The sequence below is a fragment of the Schistocerca serialis genome, chromosome 9 (assembly GCF_023864345.2).
Source record: "Schistocerca serialis cubense isolate TAMUIC-IGC-003099 chromosome 9, iqSchSeri2.2, whole genome shotgun sequence".
Lineage (NCBI taxonomy): Eukaryota > Metazoa > Arthropoda > Insecta > Orthoptera > Acrididae > Schistocerca > Schistocerca serialis.
This window is the reverse complement of record NC_064646.1, coordinates 131,951,685-131,977,533: the sequence shown is the minus strand read 5'-3', so window position 1 is coordinate 131,977,533 and position 25,849 is coordinate 131,951,685. Positions and strand designations below refer to the sequence as shown.

Genomic DNA, 25,849 nt, shown 5'->3' with positions numbered 1-25,849 from the left:
GTAGGTGGGTGGGTGTCTGGCATCACACTTCCTGTTTTTGGGGTCCCTGGCTGCTCTTTGGACAGAGCACCTCACCCACATTTCTTTCTTTCTTTCTTTCTTTCTTTCTTTCTTCCTTTCCTTCCTCCTTTCTTTCTTCCTTTCCTTCCTCCTTTCTTTCCTTCCTCCTCCTTTCTTTCCTTCCTCCTTCCTCCTTTCTTTCCTTCCTCCTTCCTCCTTTCTTTCCTTCCTCCTTCCTCCTTTCTTTCCTTCCTCCTTCCTCCTTTCTTTCCTTCCTCCTTCCTCCTTTCTTTCCTTCCTCCTTCCTCCTTTCTTTCCTTCCTCCTTCCTCCTTTCTTTCCTTCCTCCTTCCTCCTTTCTTTCCTTCCTCCTTCCTCCTTTCTTTCCTTCCTCCTTCCTCCTTTCTTTCCTTCCTCCTTCCTCCTTTCTTTCCTTCCTCCTTCCTCCTTTCTTTCCTTCCTCCTTCCTCCTTTCTTTCCTTCCTCCTTCCTCCTTTCTTTCCTTCCTCCTTCCTCCTTTCTTTCCTTCCTCCTTCCTCCTTTCTTTCCTTCCTCCTTCCTCCTTTCTTTCCTTCCTCCTCCTTTCTTTCCTTCCTCCTCCTTTCTTTCCTTCCTCCTCCTTTCTTTCCTTCCTCCTCCTTTCTTTCCTTCCTCCTCCTTTCTTTCCTTCCTCCTCCTTTCTTTCCTTCCTCCTCCTTTCTTTCCTTCCTCCTCCTTTCTTTCCTTCCTCCTCCTTTCTTGCTCCTTACTCTAGAGTTCAGAGACATTTGATAGACCTCAGGGTTTCCTTTCCTTGGGTTTTATGCATTAAGCTGTTCTTTGTTGACTTGCCTGTTACGGGCAGGAGGGACGGATGACTTTGTAGTTTGCTCCCTCTAATCATTAAACCAACAAAATGTGATACTCCTTGAATAATCCTAATTCGTGCAAAATCTTTGTGGTTTAACCAGTAGGTATAATCAGCTGACTGTACAGGCAGGCAACAGGGTAAACACGTAATTTATGATGCCTACTCATGTATACAAGTATAAAAGGCTCCCATTGGGTCTTCAGAATGGACTAGCAACATTCAACGACTGATGGATACTGCCCTGAGGATTACAACCCACACATTTGGTTTACCATGATCATGTTGTCATCCTCATTAAATACTTGGTCAACTTACTGATAGACTATGAACTTTATTTGGGAGATGGAGCTGGGCAAATCTTTCCCTGTCCATGTGAAAATGTCATGTTATACCTGAAGTAGAATAGTTAGGACAAAGAATAACTACAGATGGAGTCCATCCTAATTTAAAACTGACAGAAGCTGTAAACCATCCAGAACTGACCAGTATGAAAGAATGGCAGGCATTCCTAGTCTCTGAAAGTTTTTACCAAAGTGTCATTCTGGGATTTACTAACAAAGTGTGCTTGGCAACTCAACTACTCAAAAATGTAGCAGGCTTTGACTGTCACTCCCATTCTGGCATATCAAAACTTTACAAAACCATTCATTCTAGCTGCTGATGCTAGTAATTTTGCAGTCAGTGTATTCTCATCACAACAAATGAATGAAAAGAGCATCTCTTTTTTTCACTTTCCACCTTATTAACTGAGCTGAATGCGATTACCAGACAATAGAATTTGTAGCACTGACCTGTGGCATAAACTAAAACCAACATTTCTTAGCCAGCCAAGAATTCATCTGTATCTATGTCTATACTCCAAGAACTACTACAAAATGTGTGGCAGAGGGTACATCCCACTGCACCAGTTATTAGGGCTTTTTTTTTTTTGCATGTTCATGGAATATGGGAAAAAGGATAGTTTAATTGTATCTGTGCATGCTGTAATCTAATCTTGCCCCCATGATCCCTTTGTAAGCAATACATGGTGTGTGGAGGGGGGAGGGAGAGAATGGTGTCTGTGTGGTTTGTAATATATCCCTTTCCTGAAGTTGTCAATTAAAGTAGATTCTTGAAACTGTTAATAGTCTTTCTCAGGTTAGTTCACGTTTATCTTAGTGTCTGCCAATTCGGTTCCTTCAAAATCTCAGTGGGACTCTCCCTTGGGTCAAACAAACCTGTGATAATTTGTGCTCCTCGTCCAATATCCCCTGCTAATCCTGTTCGCTGTATGTCCCACACACCTGCGAATATTCTAGGGTGGGTCACACGAGTCATTTGTAAGCAATCTCCTTTGTAGAATGATTGCATTTCCCTAGTGTGCTACCTAGTATTCTACCAATAAATTGAAGCCTGCTACCTGCTTTACCCATCACTGGGCCTATGTGGTTATTCCACTTAACATTCTTAGTAAATGTTGGACTCAAGTATTAGTATGAGTTTACAGATTTAAACAGTGACTCACTAATATTATTCATAGGGTAATATGTTGTTTTCATGTGAAGTGCACAATTTTAAGTTTTTGAACATTTGAAGCAAGTTGCGAACCATTACACCACCTTGAAAGGAGGTCATTCTGTTCTTGATGTCTCATTATGTTTGAGCTAAGGATTTAAACAACAGATGCATATCAAGGATATTGGACAGTAGTTTGTGATCACTTCTGCTATCTCTGTGGACAGGTGTGACTTAAAAAAATGCTGGGCACAGTTTTTTGTTAGAGATCTATGATAGTTTATAGTTGACAGAAGGGCTGACTCAGCTGTGAATCTGATATAGAATCTGATAGGGATTCCATCAGGCCTGGAGGTTTCTTCAGTTTCAATGATTTCAGATGTGTCTCAACACCACTGATGCTAACAGCTATTTCACTCATCTTTTCAGTGGTGCAAGGGTTAAATTGGGGCAATAGCCCTGGGTTTATCTTTGTAAAGGAACATATGAAAATGGAGTTAAGCATTCCAGCCTTTGCTTTGGCATCCTCAATTTTAGTTCCTGTCTCATCCAACAGTGACTGGACACTAACTTTGGTGCCAGTAACAGCTTTTATGTATGACCAGAATTTCTTTGGCTTTGGTGAGAGATCATTTGAGAATATTCTGCTAAAGTAGTTATTGAAGGCTTCACACGATGTTTTCTTGACTGCCGAATGCATTTCATTCAGCACCTCTCCATCAATAGCCCTACCCTTTGTTTTGCACCTATTGTGTAGTAAGCTCTGTTTCTTTGAAAGTTTATATACAGTGACTATACGGTATACCATGGATGAGCTATCCCATTGCAAACTCCCCTCCTGGATACATATCTATCCAGTGCATTATCAACTATTCTTTGAAACTTGAGTCAGTCCCTCTACAAGCTCCTGTCCTGAGCTGAAAGTTCAAAGTTCCTCATTGAGGTATGAAACTCATTGAGGTATGAAACTATTGTTACTCTGTCTAGTTTGCTAAACATACAAATCTTTGTTTGTCTTAGTTGTCCTTTGCGTATTTATATTCAGTTTCTGTACCTGTCTCATTGTTGCTATACTTACCTCACTGCCACCGACACCAGTTTGGATGTGTACTTCCTCAAATAGGTTGGGTCTCTTTGTTGTCATAAGATTCAATGTATTTTCATTGTGAATGGGGTTTTGACCTACAAGTTCTAGGCAGATTTCACTAATAAGATATTACACAACACTGAAGTGGTTGCTAAATCTGAATGATCTCAACAGGACAGGACATTAGCCAGATGGGGCTTGGGTCTCATGGTGTGCCAATTGTAGGCAGGCAGGCAGGCAGGCAGGCAGGCAGGTAGGCTCCCCAGGGGGTCCACAACTCTTTTGTGGATACGTATGTGGTGAGCAAGGGGCCCAGAGTTTGTGCAGCTCTCGTTTCTTTCTAAGCTGCTTATCTTGCCTTTCCCCCTTCCCTCTCTCGTTGGTAGTATGTTTTGCGCATACGTTTGGAGATGGATGCTTGTGAATAAATGGTTTCTCTTCTTGTATCTCTACAATGCAAAGTATCCTTGATCCCCCTCATTACCTTTTTTCCACTGTGGCGTTTGAGAATTCTCCTCTTGTTTCCTTTTCTTTATTCCTCCCTGTTCCTCCCTTTTCCCTTCTTTCTTCCCTGTGCGTGTCTGAAGGCCGACCCACATGTTAAAACACGTTCCCACACATAGCCGGTGATTGGATAATCCATAATTCCCCACCCAGGTAGACAAGTAGGACACGTGTGTACCCCCTGGTAAACACCAGGCCCAGGGAGGGGTGATTTCCTGAGCTGGTACCTTCCAAACATGCTGATTGGCCCCTCTGTCCATTTCTCTGGAGGTGTGACCTGAGGTGTGGACACTCACCTAAGACCCTCGGAAAGAGCCCCCACTAGGAAGGAGCACGCCATCAAAGATGCCAGTAATCATGGGGATATGTTTGCAATGGTTTCTTCTACTTCTTCTGCCCGTAAGAGAAAGCTATCCGAGTCTCGGCCACAGAAAATTCTTCCATCAGTGCCAAGGTCCCTAGTTGTTTCTTGGTCTGACGAAAGTCAAGACTTCCCAACAATAAATCCTTTCATTATTCAGGAAGTTATTGACGCAATTTTAGGTCCTATAAAGTCTTGTTCCAGGTTACAAAATGGCCCCTGTTAGAAATGCAGTGCCCTCCAGGTGCACAAATTGCTTCAAACTACACTGCTACACACCTTCCCTGCCCGGGTGGAAGTGCACCATACTTTACTCACCATGTGGGGCGGTTTATACAAGATCACTCGACTGATTATCAAATGAGGAGATCAAAAATTACATGTCTGATCAGGGAGCAACAGCCATACGTACAGTACAGAAAAGGGTTGAAGAGGAATTTGTACAGACCCACACTCTCTTCTTGACAGAGTTCCACTTCCATCGAACATTAAAGTGGGATATGAGAATTTCAGTTCACCCATACATCCCCATCCCTACGTGTTGCTATTAGTGTCATACATTTAATCAGACCAGTCAGTCGTGTTCCAATCCGGCCAAATGTGTTACCTGTGGCAGGGATGCCCATGATGGTGATTGTCCACCCCCACACCCTCATTGCACCAACAGTATGGGTGACCACGCTGCTTCCTCTAGAGATTGCCCTATTTTTAAACATGAACAAATTATTCAGGAACTCTAAGTGAAGGAAAAGGTGTCTACCTTTGCAGCTCGTAAGATAAGAAACAGTTCCTCTCCTTCTCTGCCATGGCATAGAACTGTTTCTATAGCGCCACCCAGTGGTAGCCGCCCTCGGCCGTCTTCTGTGTCACAAAGATGCACTGCTGGTGGCTGATCAACCAGCCAGTCACTGGTGGTAGGCACTGCCCTCAAGCAACCTATGGATCACGATCTTCTGCCTCTGGCTGAATGCCATTCTATGCCGTTGGCCACCAGGTCTCAGTGCGGTCGCTGAGCTGACAGCAACCGCTGCAAGGTGTTCACTTTCTCGTCCACCCTGAGTCAATTATCCATTGGAATATCTGCGGAATTCGCTCCAATTGGGATGAACTGTCAATCGTCTTATGATCCTACTCCCCGGTCATCTTTTGTTTCCAGGAAACAAAGCTACGTCTGCACAATCGCTTTGTTTTTCTCCATTTCCAATCAGTCCGATTTGATCTACCCCCTGTTGCTGCCGTTCCAGCACACAGGGGCCTTAAGATTCTTCCCCCATGATACTATCCATTATTACCCATTCCCCTTACAGCGTTCCTTCCAAGCTGTCACTGTACGTCTTTCCCTTTCTGGATACAACATACATTCCATTGTCCACAACAGTGGCAAGAGCCAATCTCCTTCATATCTTTAGTCAGCTCCCACCCCCTATTTGCTGGTTGGGGACTTCAACACCCACCACCCAGTATGAGGATCTACACATCCTTGTCAGAGGGGCTCCCTGCTGATTCACCTCTTCCACCAAGCATATCTTGTATGCCTCAACACTCAGGAACCTACATTTTTGTCTGCCTCCATGTCAACCTACTCTCATTTGGGCCTTTCAGTCAGTACTGTTTGGCTAGCTCAGCACTTCAAATGTTCGCTCTTGCTAACACACACACTCGAGTGACCATTTTCCAAGTGTCCGATTACAGCCACAACTGCCATCTATCGCCCAAGAGGCTGGAAGTTTTCCTAAGTCAACTGGACACTTTTCTTCTCTCTAGCAACATTTGATGACTGTCAATTTCCTAGCGGTGATGACAAAGTCACTCATGTTATGGAATTTATTCTTACACCTACGGAACTTTCAATACCTCGTACCTCCCCTTTGCCCCAGCATCCACCAGTTCCTTCGTGGAAGGAGGCATGTCATGATGGAATATGCGAACAGAGACATGCTGTTCACTTTTTCTACTATGATCCTACATTGGCCAACTGTATCCACTATAAGCAGTTACGTGTGGGATGCTGTCACATCATACATGATAGCAAGAAGGCAAGCTGGGATTTCTTTACCAGCACCTTTAACACCTTCACTCCCTCATCAGTAGTTTAGAGTCAAAATTCGACAGTTATCCAGCATGTCTAGTTTTCTCTGGGTTAACTGTCATGGAAGATACCTTAATGGACCCAGTTGCAATTTCTAACCCGTTGGGTCAACACTTCGCTGACGTTTCAAGCTCTTCTAATTACCCACCAGCCTTTCTCCTGAAGAAACAAGCAGCGGAAGTGTGACCTCTTGCTTTCTCCTCTCAAAATCACGGAAGCTATAATACTGTTTTTTCTATGCAGGAACTCCAACACGCATTGTATTTCTCTTGCTCTTCCGCCCAGGACTGGATGGCATCCATGTCCAAATGTTACTCAGTTTATCGTACCCTAGTCAGTGTTACGTCCTTAGCCTTTATAATTGAATTCGGACCAACAGTACCTTACCGAGAAGATGGTGGCAAGTTACTGTCATTCGTGTTCCGAAACATGGAAAGGATGAACATATCTCCTCTAGCTATTGCCCAATCTCTCTGACGAGTAGTGTTTCTAAAGTTTTGGAGTGTATGGTAAATTGCTGTTTAGGCTAATGGCTGGAGTCCCAAAACCTTTTAACTGCCCAATGCGGTTTCCGAAAGCATCAGTCCGCAGTTGACCATCCTGTTGCTGTCTCCATTTATATCATGAACAATTTCTCAGAAAACGCCAAATGGCAGCTATATTTTTTGATCTGGAGAGGGCATACGATACCTGTTGGAGGAAAAGCATCCTCCACACATTTTCTCTTGAGGTGTGGGTGAATATATATATATCTCTGGGCATTTTGGTATACAAGGAAACAAGGCAGCTGGCATAGAGGCAAAGGCTGCTGTCTCTCTTCCTCGGCCCACTGTTAGCATGGTTCCCTTTGCCGATCTACAGAGCATTTTCTGTCATTGTGTTGCTCTTCTATGGCGTGCGCACACACATTGGTCTGCACTTCAGGATAGTAAATTAAGGGACATAAAACCTCTTCTCTGTTCTTGGACCTCTTCCTCTCGGCCATGTTGTTGGGAGAAGGTAATTTTAACTAGTCTCTGGACTGGGCAGTCTTTTTAGCCATTGACATCCTGTAAGCGGTGATCGTTCCCCACTTTGTCCCCGCTGCTCTCAGTTGTGGATGGCGAGACACCTTTTACTTCAGTGTCCCTATTTTAATCCGCTACACACCCATTTACAGCTGTCGCCTGATACATCTTCCCTTTTAGCAGATGACACATGTTTCAGCTGATTGCATCCTTGAGTTCATAAGTGTTGGTGAAATGACATCGGTCATTTGAAGCTCTTTTTCAGCCCTTCAATAGCATTTTTCTAATATTTCCTTCCTTTTTTAGTTTCCCTCATCCTTGAGTTTTGCTCCCATAGTTGTTGATTTAAATTCCTGCTTTTACCCTTCACTAAGCCACAGGACATGAGCTTAAGACTGTAGCTGTTTTGCACCCTACTACTATCATCCCAAAAAAAAAAAAAAAAAAAAAAAAAAAAAAAAAAAAAAAAAAAGTTGGTAGGGAAGAGGAATTGGAGAGCACACAACAGGCTGACATGCAGGGTGAATCCTGTAACAAAGATCCTACATTCAAAATTGTCGATAGAGTACTTTATAAGAGCAGTATTGAACCATACCACCATACTTTAAAGCCTAAGGGAATAACTGTTAAAGGAATTTTATGATATTCATTATGATACAGTGGCAAAAGAGCTACTAAAGTAAGAGTAGCTGAACAAGAAAGTATATGTTTACATTCAATGTAGCGCTTCATGCAGTAAGCAGGATGCAGGGAACAAAACCAAAGCGTCTCTGCAAGAGCTCTCAGAAACAGATGAACCTTTTGAATGAGCGTGTGGGTGGGTGTTGATAGTGTAGGACCTTTACCAAAAATTAGATAGAAATTATTACATCTTGACTATTCTGGACCACTTTAAAATATCTACTGGCACCAGTCCGACCAATGTTCCAAGACCATGGTGTGTATGTTTAAGACTGAATTTTGAATTATGGCTCAACTTCTTTGATTTTTTTCCCCATTTATTGGCTCTGGGGATGTGCACAGTCAGCCATCTCAATAGTGGATTGTCAATTCTGAAGATACGAACATAAAGATAACATAAGTGCCAGTCCCCAGGCAGATAAAATCTCAGACTACATGGGAACTGAACCCAGGCTGGTTCATTTGGCAACCTACTGAGCTGACCACACAGCTACAGGGATGGAAACCTCCTATAATTAATGACAATGGTTACAATTTTACTTCTGAATTACTATAGTAAGTATGCAGATGGAAACTGACACCAGCTCATTCGCAGAGGAATGGGTGAGTGGAAAGAATTCATCAAACAATCATGAAAGTGTCACCATGTTGGCAATAAGCACAGTTCATGGAACACACATGTATCATACATGCTCAGTGATTAAAACATGGTCTACATCAACTTGTGGCTCAGCCCTTATAAAATTATCTATGGCTAAGAATGTTTGTCATTTCACTTGGCCATATCAGAAAGAGCAGCAGCAAAGAATATGAGAGACTTAGCGAGCAAACTACACGAGGTATGGAAGCACGTAAAGGTTTGAAACTGTCAGTCCTATCTCTAATGGACTGCTAATTTGCGACTGTGATGCTGTTACACCTAAATATTGTGTTGATATAGTTTATTTGATCAGTGGTCACGCAAGGAGGTTTACATTGCATTTGAAAGGGCTTTATGAAGTCCTTGAATGTGCAAGCCAGCTATTGAAAAACTGACTACTGAGGTAGACCCTGGAAGCAGTTGAGACAACCACAGATTGCACCAGAACATGACCAGCTGGTGAGCCAATAACACAGGAATTTACTGTTAGCCACTGACAAGCTGGACACCACCAGACAAGCCGTGCAGGTGTGAGCAGCACTTGTGCATTATCTGCTACACCGGAGATAGTGCTAGGTGTGTGCATGAGTCATTTACATGTAGTACACAAGTGTTGATTCTTGCTATTGTTTCGATCCCTAGTCTTTGTTTTTGTGACAACCATTCCCCATCAGTCCAATGTTCTTTTTGAGCCACAAACAAGCTTGGTGGTAGCTACTGGTATTGTAAGCCTATTTTGAGGAATAATCTAAGTGAACAACAATATAGGAAAAATAAACACTTCACTGACAGGTCTGGCAGCTCAGACCATTAGTGAGATAGAAGAGCAAATCCTGAGCATACATGAAAGTGTGAAGGTATTCAGTTGATTCCCGTCAATCGTGGACCCAGAAATATCTTGGTACCATAGTTTGATTACAGCTAATGTGAGAGACAAAGTAGCATTTATGGCCTAAAAAAATGGAAATTGAGTGCTTTCTTTATATTTTATTTACTTATTTCACCCAGTGAGTTCCTTCAATTTCAATTAAGTGGGACAGATGAACTGTGATACAGATTTGAATTTAATCTGTGCTTTTTTAACAGTCTTGACTAGTATCAAAAAGCTGTGGAGAGTATTATTACTTTGAAGGTTTTAGAGCTGGATTATCAACAACTTTCCCAATTATTTTATATTTGCTCACTTCCGGTTTCTTAAAGTTGAAAGAGGGAAAAACCCTGTACACCTCCCTAGCTTAAAACTGTTACTGCCAGTGACATTGTGCTTGATTTGTCACCTACAACGAATGAAGCATAACGAGTCAGGGTGTGAGTGCACCTTACTTTCACCACAGTATCAGAATTAGTAGGATAGATGAGCCACTCTGGTGGTTCATTTTCATTGGGGAAGGTGATGTAAGACCTCAGAGGTGGAAGATAGGTGTTCACATCATAGAACTCAGTATGTACATACCCTTGTCACCTAACTCAGTGAAGCTGCTGGCAGTGAATCATATGAAATCAAAACTGTTGGTTCTATGTTGAACTGTTGTAACTGCCAGTGATGCTCATGCCAGGTTTGTCAATATACCACCAGAGCCTTGACTACGTGTGTGTGTGTGTGTGTGTGTGTGTGTGTGTGTCTGTCTCTTTGTCTTTTGGTATAAGAGTGCCATTCATAATTTGTATGTCTAAAATAAATATGTTGCTAGTGCTGAGTCAGCAAATATAGTTCTTAGCAGATGATTGTTCAAATGGATGGGAGGTGCTGAAGTACCAAACAGTGAATAAAAAAAATTTCTAGGAAATTTGTGGCAAATGCGCACACGAGGATGGACTCAAACCTCCGACAGGGGCAGCCATGCGAACTGTGGCAAACAGTGCAGACTTCGACCAAAAAAGTCCTCTTGGAGCAAAAGTAGAATGTTCTCATGAATTGTAAGGATGGAAGCTTTTTGTTGTTTCACAGATTCCTTAACCATGGAGTCCCTAATTCATAGAACGGCCGGTGCGATTACCATGTTCAGCCTCTGCAGCTCTGTTGAGCTGTGGAGGTGGGTGTTTTCATACGTAGTGCATGTTGGATTTCATGCATAAGCTTCACCTGTGCAACAAGGCAATATTGACCTGAATATTACTTTTGCATTGTATTGTGACTGGGCAAATTACTGTTAATGTTAAAGTTTCTTTTTAATGCTGTTTGGTTTACTATTATAACAGTACACTTAGTTCACCACTACTGATATTACATTCACTTTTGCTACATTGCACAGAAGGAAAATCTATGAAACAGATGTGGAAGTATGCAAAGTAAGCTCATTCTGTAGTCTTCAAATCAACCAATTTAACATTTCTAAACTAAAGGGGTTGCTTATTTTTTGATTACTTTATCTACACTGACTTTGGATCCAGACTAAACACAATCTGAAGTGGCCATTTAGATTAAAACATGTTTCACTCAGCAGTGTGTTATATCACTGGATTGTTGATATCTACTGTCAGAATTTGGTGGTTCCCATTAATTTTGGGGACAGCTGGTTGATAATCATGCCATGTGAAATTACGTCAGAGCTACTAACTACATTCACAGGTGATCCTGCCTCTGATTGGCTATTCTTGGAGTTTATTTGGGTGTTTTTGTGCCCTTCATTACTAAGATTTTACCACCAACATACATTAGTTCTCAAAGTGTGTGTACAAGTAACCTGCATCAACTTCTATGATGAAACTTCAGCACTATGTGAGTGAGAAGAACTGTTGATCTCCTATATCTGGTTATCAGGGGAAAATTTAAGCACATTTTTAAAGTGGATTCTTTCAGATAGAGGTTGCATTTATAATTTCTTACTTACAAGAGACTGATTTATCTTTGACAATGCTTTGTGTTTAAAATTTAATAAAAGGTACAACATGATTTCACTTACTTGTTACCATCAGATTATTAGGTTAATTGAATCTGAAGGGGACTTCAGCTAAGGTTGAAGCTATATTATCTTTTACCATTTCTTTTGATAATAATTAGTCCAATTTGAATTAAAATCTTCCTAGCCTAATGTCCATAACATGAAAACCTTTAAGTTACTACAAAAGCTGTTTGCTCCACTGTAGCACCTTTTAAACATTGCTAACTATTGGAACTGTTAAGATGTGCAAAGAGGTCTACATACAGTAAGCATTAGGAACAAACAAACAAACAGCAACAGGTAGGCTACATGCTGACAAAATGCTTAATGTTAACTATTAACTGCGTTTTTATTTCAGTCAGAGCAAGCACGCTGACAACCATAAGGTTGGAGCATTCACTCTTCCCAGTGGTGGCACCCCTGTCACCTGGCAAGCACCCAGCAACTGGATCAGGAAGACCACGGCCACAACAGGGAGGAATGAACCCTGAGTACCTAGACACTAATGGACCATTTTCCGCAGTGAAGCCACCATCTGAGGACACAGGAGGTTTTGTGCATTCAAACAACCCATTCTTTTTCACAAAGCCACCTAGAGCAACTACTGTGCCACCCGCAACACCTCCACCGTGGCAAAACAGAGCTCCTGACACAGGTGAGAGTATAACTTAAACTAATTGCATAGAGCAACAGAAACTACTGTGGTAAAAATAAAATTTGAAACACATCAGCAAACCAATGACCAAGGCCTGTAACTATAAAATTTCAAGCAGTGATTGTAATATTGCGTGTCTAGTTCATCTGTATAGTTTGTAACTGATAAACCTTGCATTGTTGTCTTGCCTATTGTCCTTAATTTGCCTACAGCTGATGCACCTCCACAAATGCCAATTCTGGGAGATTAAACAAAGGAAACTCAAGGTAGGAGTACCAACAATGTAGGAAAAAGACGGATTGCTACTTACCGTATGGAAGATAAGTTGTAGACAGGCACAATTAAGATGGTCACATACAGCTTTCAGCCAGTGTCTTTGTGAGCAAAAATCACACACACTCCAGTCCCTGCTTAGTCATAGGCCCTTCCCAGAATCTCTCTCCTGAACCCATTTCCCTCCTTGCCCCTGTGACCCCCCCCCCCCCCTCCCCCCCCCCCCCCCCCCCCCCACACACACACACACTTACCTTCTACATGCTCCCCAAAATCCACAAACCCAACAATCCTGGCTGCCCCTTTGTGGCTGGTTGTTTCCCCATTGAAAGAATTTCGGCTCTCATTCACCAACACCTCCAAGCAGTTGTGCATAATCTTGCCTCCCACGTGAAAGACACCAACCACTTCCGTCACTGACTCTCTACCATCCCCAGTCCTTAACTCCTGGATCCCTACTTGTCACTGTTGATGCCACCTCCCTATACACCAACATCCCTCTCTTACTGCTATTGTACACTACCTTTCCCAACGTTCTTCAGATTCCAAACCCATTACCTTATTTTTCATACACCTTACTAACTTACATTACTAACACACAACTACTTTTCATTTGAAGGGAAGGTAGATAAACAAATCTGCAGCACAACCGTGAGCACCCACATGACATCGTCCTACTCCGAACTTTTTATGGGCCATTTAGAGGACGCCTTCATAGCCTCCTAAAGCACCAAATCCCTAGGCTGGTTCATGTTCATTGACGATATCTTCATGATCTGGACTCAAGGCCAAGACACCCTATCTTCATCCCTTCACAACCTCAACACCTTCTGTCCGATCTGCCTCCTCAACCCTGCATGCCACTTTCCTAGATGTTGATTACTTCTTCTTCTTGATGGCTCCATCTGCACTTCTGTCCACATTAAATCACACCAACCACCAACAGTACCTGCATTTTGACAGCTGTCATCCCTTTCACACAAAAAAAAAAATCCCTCCCATATAGCCTGGCTACCTGGGGATGGTGTATCTGCAATGACAAAAACTCCCTTGCTCAGTATGCGGAGGGTCTCACCTAGGCCATCACAGACAGGCACTATTCCCAAGATGTAGTCTGCAAACAGAAACAGATCTCCCATGCTATTTCCCCTTGCACCCCAATCCTCTCACCACCCCCAAGAACCAGCCACAAAGGAGTGTTCCCATAATCTCATAATACCGCCACGGACTGGAACAACTGAACCACATCCCTGGCCAGAGCTTTGATTACCTATCGCCCCATTGCCCACCCAACCTCTACAAGATCTTGGTCCATCCCTGTGCCATTCCTAATCCCAACCCCTTGCCAGGAGGATCACATCCCTGTGGAAGACCTCTATGCTTAACCTGCTCAATCTACCCACTCGACCTTTCCTATTCCTGTCTTGTCACATTTTTATCCTACCCACTAGGGGCTGGACCACCTGGGAAAGCAGCCATATCATTTACCAGCTCTGTTGCAATCATTGCATAGCTTTTTATATTTGTACGACTACCAACCAGCTGTCCATTATGATGAATGACCATTGCCAAACTGTGGCCAAGAGCAAAGTGGACAGTTCTGTGGCACAATATGCAGCTGAACATAACACATTTGATTTCAATGGCTGTTTCACTACCACAGCCAGTGGATCCCCCCTCCCCCCAACACCAGCTTCTCTGAACTGTGCAGATGGGAGTTATCCTTAAAACACTTTCTCCACTCCTGTAATAATCCTGGCCTCAACCTATGGTAGTGTACTGTCCCCACCCCTCTGTTGCATCATTTCCTCCCCATTCTTATCTCTCACCGTGCTTGTTTGCAGCCCTCTGCCAATGATTTTGCCCGTCTTTCCCCACTCCTCTCCTGTTTCACTCCTTTTCTTCACCATCTCCCTTCCCCACAACTTCTTGATGCTGCACCTGTCACCAGTCTAGTCCCTGTACACCCCACCAAACAGCATTCATCTCTCTCCCCATCCATACACTACTATCATCTTCCCCACCACCTCCTGGTTGCTGCTTGTATCTCACGTCATGATGATGCATTCTCTGGCCCGAGATGCTGGAATTGGGGTGTGCATCTGTGCTATTAACGAAGGCTGTAGGTGAAAGCTGTATGTGAGTGTCTGTGTATGTCGACAATTCCGAGCGATTGGTGGACAAGAAACGTTTCAGCTAAAAAGAGAATGTGATACTACAGCAGAGTACTAAAAATCACATGTGTAGAGTGGATAGCTAATGGTGTTATGAATTGAACTGCAGACAATAATTTGTGGGACAACGTGACTAACGAAAGGGATCAGCTGATAAGACACCCTGAGGCATCAGGGAATCATGAATTTGACATTTGAAGGAAATGAGGGGATGAAGGGAGCTGCAAAACTTTACACATTTAAAAATTATAGTTGGAATCAGAGAAAACAAGGAAGTTACTTTTTTATTCAAAATTAGTAATCAGTTCCATGATAACACTTCAGAAGAGATCAGAACTCTGTTCTATTCTGGGAGTGGGACTCTTACCTGAGGAGATGGTTTATAGGCAATGTCATTAATGAGTAACTTAACCTCGTATGGTTTGTTACCTGCCTCACAATGTACATCTGACTTTGCCACTGTGTGGCTTCTGTAAAGTTTGGAAAATATGAAAGGATACTGGCAATGAGAATATTTGAATTACTTCAGGAGTTGACTGATTCACTATCACAGCATTGTCTGCAAAAGGTGACTGTCCATGTTTGAGTCTATCGGACAGTTCTAATTTGTGAGCAAGCTTCAAGACAGTGTACACTATGCTGCAGGGTAAATGATTGCTTCTAGAGTAGATGGCACTTTCCAATATAAAAGATTCATTGTCCATTACTATACTGTTACTGTGAGCCCTTTTAGGTGATTGTTTTGCTGATAAGTATATGCCTTCAAAGGTGAGTTTGTAATCCCCTCCCATTTTTTTACACTGATACCTAATTTCATTCTTGTACATAACATTGGAAAAAATCACCAGTTAAGTTAATAAAATGCAGGCTTCTGGGGCCAATTATTTTTTGCATGGAGCATAAAATAAAGAATGTTTATTTCTTTTTATCAAACATAATATTTTTTAACCATATAAAACTTACAATTGCTAAAAGTCTTATTTTCTTTAGGATCAATCAGTTGTGGAAGGCCGATAGTTCCTGTTGAACTTGTCCTGAATGGAAATCGTACTTCAAGAGGAGAATGGCCATGGATTGCAGCTATATTCACAGTCACAAGCATTGGACAAGAATTTGCTTGCAGCGGTAGTCTCTTGAACCGAAGGACTGTCATCACAGGTACACAGTGGAAGCTAAGCTGGATGGAGCGATGGGTGGCCCAAATAGCTTAGGCAATTTGCCTCTGCTATCTGGTTCTACTCCTACCCCTCTTTTCTCTCTTTTTTCCCCCCTCCCTCTATATTTACCCAAGTGGAACTGACATTTTAATGTTACATTATTTATTGTTAAACATAGGATATATTTCAATTATCTGTCTTTGTTTTCACAGTTCTTGAGTGCAGTATGTCCATGCTTCCTTTTCAGAGATACAGTAATTGCCTTAATTTAGTAAATTTGTGGTGTGAGGGAGCAATAAAGTTCTTGTGTATGTAGGGCTTTATTAATCAACCAAATCCATCTTTAAACTCCCTTGCTTCTATGCTTAGTTGTGGTAGGGGACTAAGTCAGTGAACATACACACTGAAGTGCTGCATTTGTGCTTAAATGAAATTACATAATATTTTCTTCTTTCCTTTTCTCACAAACAGTTTGTCAGAAAAATGCTTGCTGTTATGATACTAGTTTGTTATGCACTACAATGTAATAAAATGCTTACTAATTGCATAGCTAAAATACAAATAACTTCCATATGTCTGCTTTCTAATGCTTTGAGTGAGAATAAATATGTGAAGTGTGACCATATTTAAATGAGTAATTTTTCAAGGAACTCTGTGTTTGTAAAGTGTATTTGCAGACAAGTGCTACTATGTTGTTAAATAATATTTTGTTCCAAAGTAATGGATGTCATTTAAAAAGGAAATTCTTTTTATTTATGAATGTTTCTTTTTGTATTCAAAAATTTACATATTGTAAATATTACTTTGTACTAAACTAACAAAGTGACTATTATTGTCATGTTCCATTGTCTAAAAAAGCAAGCAATGTCACCCAAGGTTATTGTCTTCTGTTAATTTTCTAAACACTACCTATTTGTTGGAATAACTACAGCATTTGTGTTACCTTTTTATGGCAATGGATTGGTTTAGTTATTTGCTTTTTTTTTCTTTTTATCAGTTGGAGGGAGAGTACAGGGATAATGAAAACTGAATGTGTGTAACACTTCAGCACACATACCTACTAGATAAGTTCCATTCAGTGGAACTGTTTTCTGTGCACTTCCTATTCATTATGCTGTAGCATAGTTCACATCTGTCTTCAATCTTTTTGACAAGCACCTGAAAACTAATAGGAAATGCAATTAAAATTGGCATGTAATACTGTGATAGTGAGAACCTGGGAGGGAGGGGGGTGAGGGAGGGAGGGGGGGGGGGGAAGAGAGGAGGGGGTATGTTTGGACTAAATTTTCCCCACAATAAAATGTAAATTGCACAGGTAATCTATATTTAATATAGAATTGAATCAGAACAACAGAATTTTGCTTGTCTATTCAGTCCTGCTTCCTTAATAACCTACAGCTCAACACTTGGTTGCCTTTTATCAACTTACATTATGAGGTCAGTTCAATTTTATAAAGACCTTTCATTAGCCATGACAAGTGTTTTCTGTTCAGTGTCACACAGTTTGCCATTTATGAATATACATGCAATAAATGTCACGATGTGGGATGTGTCAGTTGAATAAATGCTGGTCATTTGTAGGTCTGTAATTTTTATTTCTGTTAAAGAATTACTCTGCTAGAGTGCTGTTATGAAGAAAAAAACTTCCTTGTATTTGAAAAGACTTCCAGTGTTTGTCGCATTTCTGTGGGCATTAGTTTTATAGTCATGTATCTCGTGCCTTTCTGCACTGTAGTTACGTTCACTAGCAGGAAGAGCAGATTAGTTTTTTCCTCTTTGCGCACTCTTCGTGAAAACATGATATTCAGATTGCTTAAACAGATGTCAATGTTTTAAATTTTTTGGTATATTAAATCGGTGTGGATCAGGTCTCAAACCTGGGATGTTTACCTTTCATGGGCAACTGCCCTACCACCCAAGCTACTCAAGCAGGACTAGTGACACACACTCACAGCTTTACGTCCACCTCTACCTAGTCTTCTACCTTCCACAATTCACTGAAGTCGAAATCAGAGCACACTCCATTAATAGTAAACTCGTTCTGCAAATGATATGCAGGGCTTGCATATGAACCTCATTTGTAACTAATTACTTTCTTTTGTGCAGTAAGTACCTCTTAACTGAGTACTCCAGAACAGTGTTCCTCAGAATATCAGTGAATGAAAACACCTTACTGATTTTTATATACATCAAATTGCCATTTATTCTAGTTGCAGAAGTAGCTGAACCTATATTTTGGAGGGCACATTGTACAGTTTCTTCAGTCATTTATCATTACAAACTTTAAAGAGATTAGAATTTTCTGCACTGTTCATTAATAACAGATGCTGTGGTTTTGATTATATGGAACAGGACGAACTACTTTTCTCAAAGTTTATAGCTAATCAGTTTGTACAAAACAAGTTGCTGACTAAAAATTCATTACCTGTTTTCACCGTGGATGCTTCTTCACTCACAAAGGGAGGCCATGATGGTTGGAATGCAGATTTACTGCAAACTGCGTATACTCATAGTACTTCATGAGGACAACAAAATGAGTAAGCAGTAGCGCGTACCTCTCAATCGTTATTGAGAAAATCGTAAGATAATTTGTCGTCAAATATGTACCTGTGTGTGGCCGTTATCACGAAGTGGCAGCAGCAGAGTGGTTAGTGTCCAAGCCCCCATAATCGTAGGTTGTTGGTCGCTGGATTGAGTCCCGTTCGTTACTTCTTTTTTCCAACACAGTCATATTCTTTACTATTTATATTACAATTGATATAACAGGAAAAATATGTGTAATCAGATGAACTTTTATTAAATTTACAATGTTATTTGGCAGTCTACAAAGCTTTATCATCACAAATAATATAATATTCATAACTACCGACTAGTAAATGACCAAACCCATAGGTGGTGGTGGTGGTGGTGGTGGTGGTGGTGGTGGTGGTGGCGGCGGCATGGTATTCGTCTTTGCGGTAGGTCTTGTCATGAGTTAACCCTCTTCCACTTTTGTCTATCCATAGCCAGTCTTTTGATTTCTGAATATTTGTCTCCTTTGATATTATCCAGCATTTGATATCTTCTTCTTCCTCTTCCCCTTTTTCCCTCGACCATTCCTTCTATTTCTTCCTTCAATAAACAGTCCCTCCTCAAACAATGTCCAATCCAGTTCTGTTTTTCCTTCCTCAGTGTCCAGGTCTCCGCACCATATAAACCATATAAATGCATAAAGTGATACTGAAAATGTTTGCTTGTCTGTGATTTGAGAAATCCCTTATACCTGGAAGGAGCCTGAAACTACTTGTTATCTGCAAGTTTCGACTGTCACAGACAGCTTTCAAAAGATGTACAACTAATCATCGCTTTCAACATTAAGAGTACAAGTTGAAGGATGGTATTTTTCGTAAAAACACGGAAAACATAAACGGCACCAGCTGCATTGAATAAATGCTATGTTTCCACATACGCAAGGTCTTTTGAGGTTTTCCATGGAAAAACAAACCTCGCTATCATTTTTAAAAACCTCTCTTTCACCCACTAATTTGGAAGCAAACCATGCATAACACAGCATTTCCTTAAATATTGGCACTGATAATTGGTCATGCAGCATCGAGTCTATTTTAATAGCCTCTTCACGAGAACAATTTCTCGTTCTCTTTCGATTAAGCCTGGCCCTCCCCTTGGTTGTTTACTAGTCGGTAGTTACAAATATTACATTATTTGTGATGATAAAACTTTGTAGACTGCCAAATAACATTGTATATTTAATGAAAGTTCATCAGATTACATGTATTTTTGCCGTTATATCAATTGTAATATAAGTAGTAAAGAATATGACTGTGTTGGGAAAAAAAAGTGACGAATGGGACTCCATCCAGCGACCAATGACCTATGATTATGGGGCTTGGACCTAACCACTCGGCTGCCACAGCTTCATGATAATACGGCAATGCACAGGTACATATTTCAAGACTGAAATTATCTTGTGATTTTCTCAATAGTGCTAGAGACGTATGTGCTACTGATTACACATTTTGTTGTCCTCATGGAGAACTAAGAGTGTACAAAATCTGCATTCCAAACGTCATGGCCTTCACCTGTCAGTTGACAATGCTTGTAACACCTGTTCAAAAGGACTAATTCTGCTTGTGATATGAATTAAGTGGTAGACAGATAATGTAAAACATGAACAGTAATGAGCACATGATTGAATCCTGCAGAATGTTCATTGCGATTCCTTCCCATGAAGATGTGGTGTCTAACTTTCAGCATCCCAGTTCCTTAACAAACTAACCAGGCATGTACTGAACCATATATCCCATAAACACCTAGTTTCTCTAATAGAAGATTGTGACATACACAATCAATTGCCCTTGTCGTGGAAGATCGCAACTGATTATGCATAATCATTTAAAATTTGCATCTCAGTAAAGATAAAAACAATTTCCTCAGTAGTGCAGTCCTTTCAAAATCAGTCATTATCTTCCTTATTTCTGATAGGGATGTTCGAAATTTTCATTTACCCATTGTGCCTTTGTACTGTCGCTTCAGGGTATGTTCCTTTAAATTTTGAACTTTTTCAGTCACTTTCTTCACTTACTCTCAAAAACTGATAATTAAAAAGACATACTGTGTATGAAACTGTCTTTTGTAAGGTTTCCATTCTCTTTAATGAACACTGCCATCTCCTAAAGGTCTAAGATTTATTTACTTATTTTTTGAAACATATTCCATATTGATTTTACTGTCTCATCCCTCAACTTGTGACAACGTGCTTGTTCGTGGAAATTCTTACAAACTGTTACAGTAATGTTTTATTTTAAAAGCACTTAAGAGATCCTTAACCCCGTAACTGCTCTGGATGTGTTCATGCGCGCACCTTTGTACCTGTCCCTGTGTGCTCTGAATATGTTTATGCATAGACACGTTCAGAGTACCAGGTAGAAGGACTGCTGGCGCGCGAAAACACATTCAGAGCACACAGGGACAGGTACAAAGGCACGCGCGTTAACACGTCCAGAAAAGTTAAAGGGTTAATTGTTACAGCCACTTTGTGGATATCCATTTTTTTATTCTCGAGACATACTTACATCCGATCTTGAGAATTTTCAGCACCAGTTTCACAAGCAATTTTTCGTATGTTGAATTTGGCTTGGACATTCTTTGTAAATTCCTACCATACAAGCAATGATCAGATCAAATCAGATTACCTAAGTTTTTGATATTTTCATCCATTTTTGATGTTGAGGGAATCTGGGCCACGAGCCACCTTCAGTGGCTTTTCAGCCACCTTCAGTGGACAACTTAAAAACTCACATATTTGATCAGCAGTCTTCACCATATACTACTTTAAAGTTTCATGTGAAAATTCATGACATTTTGTTGCTTTATGATTTTCTGGCAAAACAAGATAACAGCTCTTGCACAAACAAAGGCCATGGCTACAATGATTTTTCTGGACACGAGAGATGCAGCATTTGACTGAGAAGGCTTCATGCCTCACAGCTAATGGTAGTTCATCTTTGCCTGATGCATACTTACTGTGACAGCATTGGTCCCATTATTTTCTAGCCACACTTCGTAAATTGAAGAAATCTGGTCTTTCGGTGTGCTTTATATCTCGATGTGATTGTGATAGACACCAGTAAACACTCTAGAATTTAAAGTCGGCTACTGTCTAACACTCAGTTATTCAAGGTGTTAGATAAATTGTTTCCGTCAGATCCTTGTGACACACTTTTACTAAACAATTCACAACATGCTACTACATATACATAAATTGTAAAACTGGCTTAAAAAAAAGTTTGTTTAAGCTCCTGGAGGAAAGAAGCTTACTGAAATGGTTTAGCCCATTTTAGAGGACAAACTGTACCTGTTTATTTGATTATAGAAATGCTGATAATTCGAGTACTGAAGGGTTCACTTTTAGTGAGGAGTGGCCTATTAACTTTAAAACATAAACATATCATTTTTGTGATAGATATGGAAAGTGAGTGGATTGGTGAATTTATCATGGAAAAATTAACTAGGAAGCATACTGGGTAATAAATCCACATGACATTTTCATTCCTGAGGAAATGAGGCTGTTTTTATTTTCTTTTTTAAAAAAAAGTATATTCCTGATTTAATATGAACTTTCAAAGATGCAAACTGTGGGATGAAAATGTAGCAAAGAATTCTGCAGTGAACATGGATGGATCTCTGTAACTGAAACCTCTTTTGATGCAAAAGCTGCTAAGCCTAAATGTTTCAGGGGTATATCGTACCCTTTCTTCTCTTACCTCTTAGACAAAAAGGCATAGGTGACAACAAAATCACGAAAAAAGTGATTGTTGAGACTCGGTGAAAACATGACTACAGAGAAGCAAAAAGTCCTCCTTTTTCTATACTATTGTTCATTTCATAATAACCCAGTGTCTAATGTGAACAACTATGTGACTTTGATTTAAATTTTAAATTTTGGCTGTTCTGGGTGACCACTGGAGATGTTGTGCATGTACATTCATAAAATGGGCGGAGGCAATAATGTATTTTTCAGCTTTGGTCACAAAAAATGCACTTGATAAAGCATGTTTGAGGTTACTGAACAACAAAAATATCACTAAAGTCTCTACAAAATAAAACTGAAGTTTTCTCATTTATTTTTGGAAATTTGTGTGCATTTTGCTTTAAATGTTAATTACAAATTAATAAAATTGATAAGAAAATTTATTTGGAGTTCTAGTTCTTTTTTATTTGTTTCAGAAATAAATAAATAAACAAATAAATATGAATATTGTAGAAACTATATAACTGTTTCATAACTTTATTTTTGTGGAAGATACCCATATTTCTACACTTTCTTTAGTCCACATTCAGCAATGAAACATTTGTTACTTGAACTTTCTCTGGGATCACTGGAACTTCAAATTAAAAGTCAACTGCAAATTCATTTTGTAAAGACAACTTATGCAGACTTGATGGCTCTGGGTTATCTTGCAAACTTTTTCATGCACACAATAACAAATGCATCCTTGTCAAAGTTAGTGGTGCAACAGGGAGAACAAGAAATGTTTTTCAAGCTAAATCTACACTTAACTGTAAGGTGCATGTATTCATATGAGGAAGAATGTTCCCAATTATTCCATTTTCAGCAAATTAGTGATCTTAACTTACTGAAATATGGTAAAGGTGGGCATTTATATCAAATGTATAACAGTACAAATCTGCAGATAGCTGTTAAAGTATACTACAGTAACCACTTCATTCACATATACACTTTGAAAAACTGAAAATATGCTTTCAGCAGCAAAAACAAAATAGATTTTTCAGTAGGAATTAAGTCAGTTATTGCATGAAATAAGTTACACAGCTTTAATACTTCAGACAAGAAGTATTGGATTTGCGACCATCTGTGGCACTTAATGGTAATACACTTGCCTTGTCACCAGCATAATTTTTTAATATTATTTATTTATTTATTTACTTTTTTATTTTATGATGTTTTGCGATAATGTGATGATCAGATGTATGGTAAGAAACATACCATGTAAGACAAAATCAACCAATGAAAACTACATGTAGAAACATTAACAGTGTAGGAAAGGACAGATTGCTACTTACCATAAAGATGTGGTGTCAGGTGTGCTTGCTTGCATGTATGAATAAATGGTGTTTGTTTCTCTTTCTCTTATGAAGGATGTGGCTAAAAGTTTGTGTGTAAATTCCTTTTAATTTTACCTGTGTGCAATTAACCGGTCATATTTATGGTAAGTAGCAATCTACCTTTTCCTACAATATAAAGCAAGATATCAAAAGGGGTACATTACAACAATGTAGTGAAGCTGAGAATGTACCTTGTAAAACCACTACACAGTAAATTGTCACTTCCAATTCCACTAAGTCACGTCAGTGCCCAAACTGACATAGACGCTTTAACAGGGTACAAGGTAAATAATACTGCCAGTAGGGGACATTCGTGACAGTACGCCTGTTATGCCAACACTTATTAAAAAGAGTGCATGTGTTTTTTACACTCACAATGTGATCAAAAGTGTTCAGACACCCACAGAAACATGTTTTTTTTTTTTTTCATATTAAGTGCATTGTGCTGCCACCTACTGCCAGGTTCTCCATATCAGTGACTTCAGTAGTCATTAAACATTGCGAGAGAGCAGAATTGGGCACTCCGCGGAACTTGTGGGCTTTCAATGTGGTTAGGTGATGGATGTCACTTGTGTCATACGTCTGTACTCAAGATTTCCACACTCCCAAACATCTCTTGGTCCATCGTTTCTGATGTGATAGTGGAGTGGAAATAAGGATGAACACGTACAGCACAAATGTGTACAGGCTGACTTCGTCTGTTGACTGACAGACCGCCGACAGTCGAAGAGGATTGTAATGCGTAATAGGCGGATATCTATCTAGTCAATCTCACAGGGATTCCAAACTGCATCAGGAAGTACTATGAAAATACTGTGACAGTTAGGTGGGAGGTGAGAAAATTTGGATTCCATGGTCGAGCGGTTGCTCAAAAGCCACACATCATGCCCGTAAATGCCAAACGATGCCTCATGTGGTGTAAGGAATGTAAACATTGGACAACAGAAACGGTGGAAAAATGTTGGGTGGAGTGACAAATCACTGTATACAATGTTTCAATCAGATGGCAGGGTGTGGGTATGACAAATGCCTGGTGAAAGTCATCTGCCAGCATGTGTAGTACCAACAGTAAAATTCGGAGGCAGTGTGGTCATGTTTTCATGGATGGGTCTTGCACTCCTTGTCGTTTTGCGTGGCACTATCATAGCAAAGGCCTACATTAATGTTTTAAGCACCTTCTTGCTTCCGACTGTTGAAATCGTCTTCTCCGAATTGCTCTTCAACTTTAAACACCATAGAGCACCTGTTCATAACACACGGCCTGTGGTGGAATGGTTACACAACAATAACATCCCTGTAGTGGAATGGCCTGCACGGAAGTCCTGACCTGAATCTTATAAAACACCTTCAAGACGTTTTGGAATGCCTACTTTGTGCCAGGCCTCACTGACAGACATTGATACCTCTCCTCAGTGCAGCACTCTGTGAAAAATGGGCTGCCTTTCCCCAAGAAACCTTCCAGCACCTGGCTGAACATATGCCTGCCAGAGTGGAAGCTGTCATCAAGACTAAGGGTGGGCCAACACCATATCGAATTCCAGTATTACCTATGGAGGGCGCCACGAACTTGTAAGTTATTTTCAGCCAGGTGTCCGGATACTTTTGATCACAGAATGTACATATAAAAAGTTAATAAAGGAATCACACTGTAGTACTGAGATAATAGCTGTTGCTTTCAAAAGCTGCTAGATTTTCAACATAGGAAGTGACCCAAATTGTACTGATTTTAACAGGTATGTTTCTCAGCTTCACCGTGTTCTCACAATGTGTGCTTTTTTAATATCCTGCTTTATATTGTATGTTACTTACCACAGACATGATGGGGTTATCTCATCTCAAAATGCATCACGAGATGATAAATACATAAATATAATATATATTATGGCACCCAAGACAAGTGTGTGACCATTTAGTTAAACGACTCAGTGGTACCAGAATGATATTTTCACTCTGCAGCGGAGTGTGCGCTGATATGAAACTTCCTGGCAGATTAAAACTGTGTGCCCAACCGAGACTCTAACTCGGGACCTTTGCCTTTCGCGGGCAAGAGCACTTGCCCGCGAAAGGCAAAGGTCCCAAGTTCGAGTCTCGGTTGGGCACACAGTTTTAATCTGCCAGGAAGTTTTGTATCGGCGCACACTCCGCTGCAGAGTGAAAATCTCATTCTGGAAACATCCCCCCCAGGCTGTGGCTAAGCCATGTCTCCACAGTATCTTTCAGGAGTGCTAGTCCTGCAAGTTTCGCAGGAGAGCTTCTGTAAAGTTTGGAAGGTAGGAGACGAGTTACTGGCAAAGTAAAGCTGTGAGTACCGGCCGTGAGTCATGCTTCGATAGCTCAGATGGTAGAGCACTTGCCCGCGAAAGGCAAAGG

General features: G+C 40.6%; 1 protein-coding gene across 1 annotated transcript in view; it reads left to right on the top strand.

Moving 5' to 3' along the window:
- LOC126419148 (serine protease gd-like) overlaps nucleotides 1-25,849 on the top strand; it is a 309,601-nt gene that overhangs the window by 244,276 nt on the left and 39,476 nt on the right. The window contains exons 4-5 of the mRNA XM_050086257.1: nucleotides 11,953-12,249; nucleotides 15,687-15,854. Coding sequence (XP_049942214.1) covers nucleotides 11,953-12,249; nucleotides 15,687-15,854 — 465 coding nt within the window. The remainder of the gene's footprint in view (nucleotides 1-11,952; nucleotides 12,250-15,686; nucleotides 15,855-25,849) is intronic.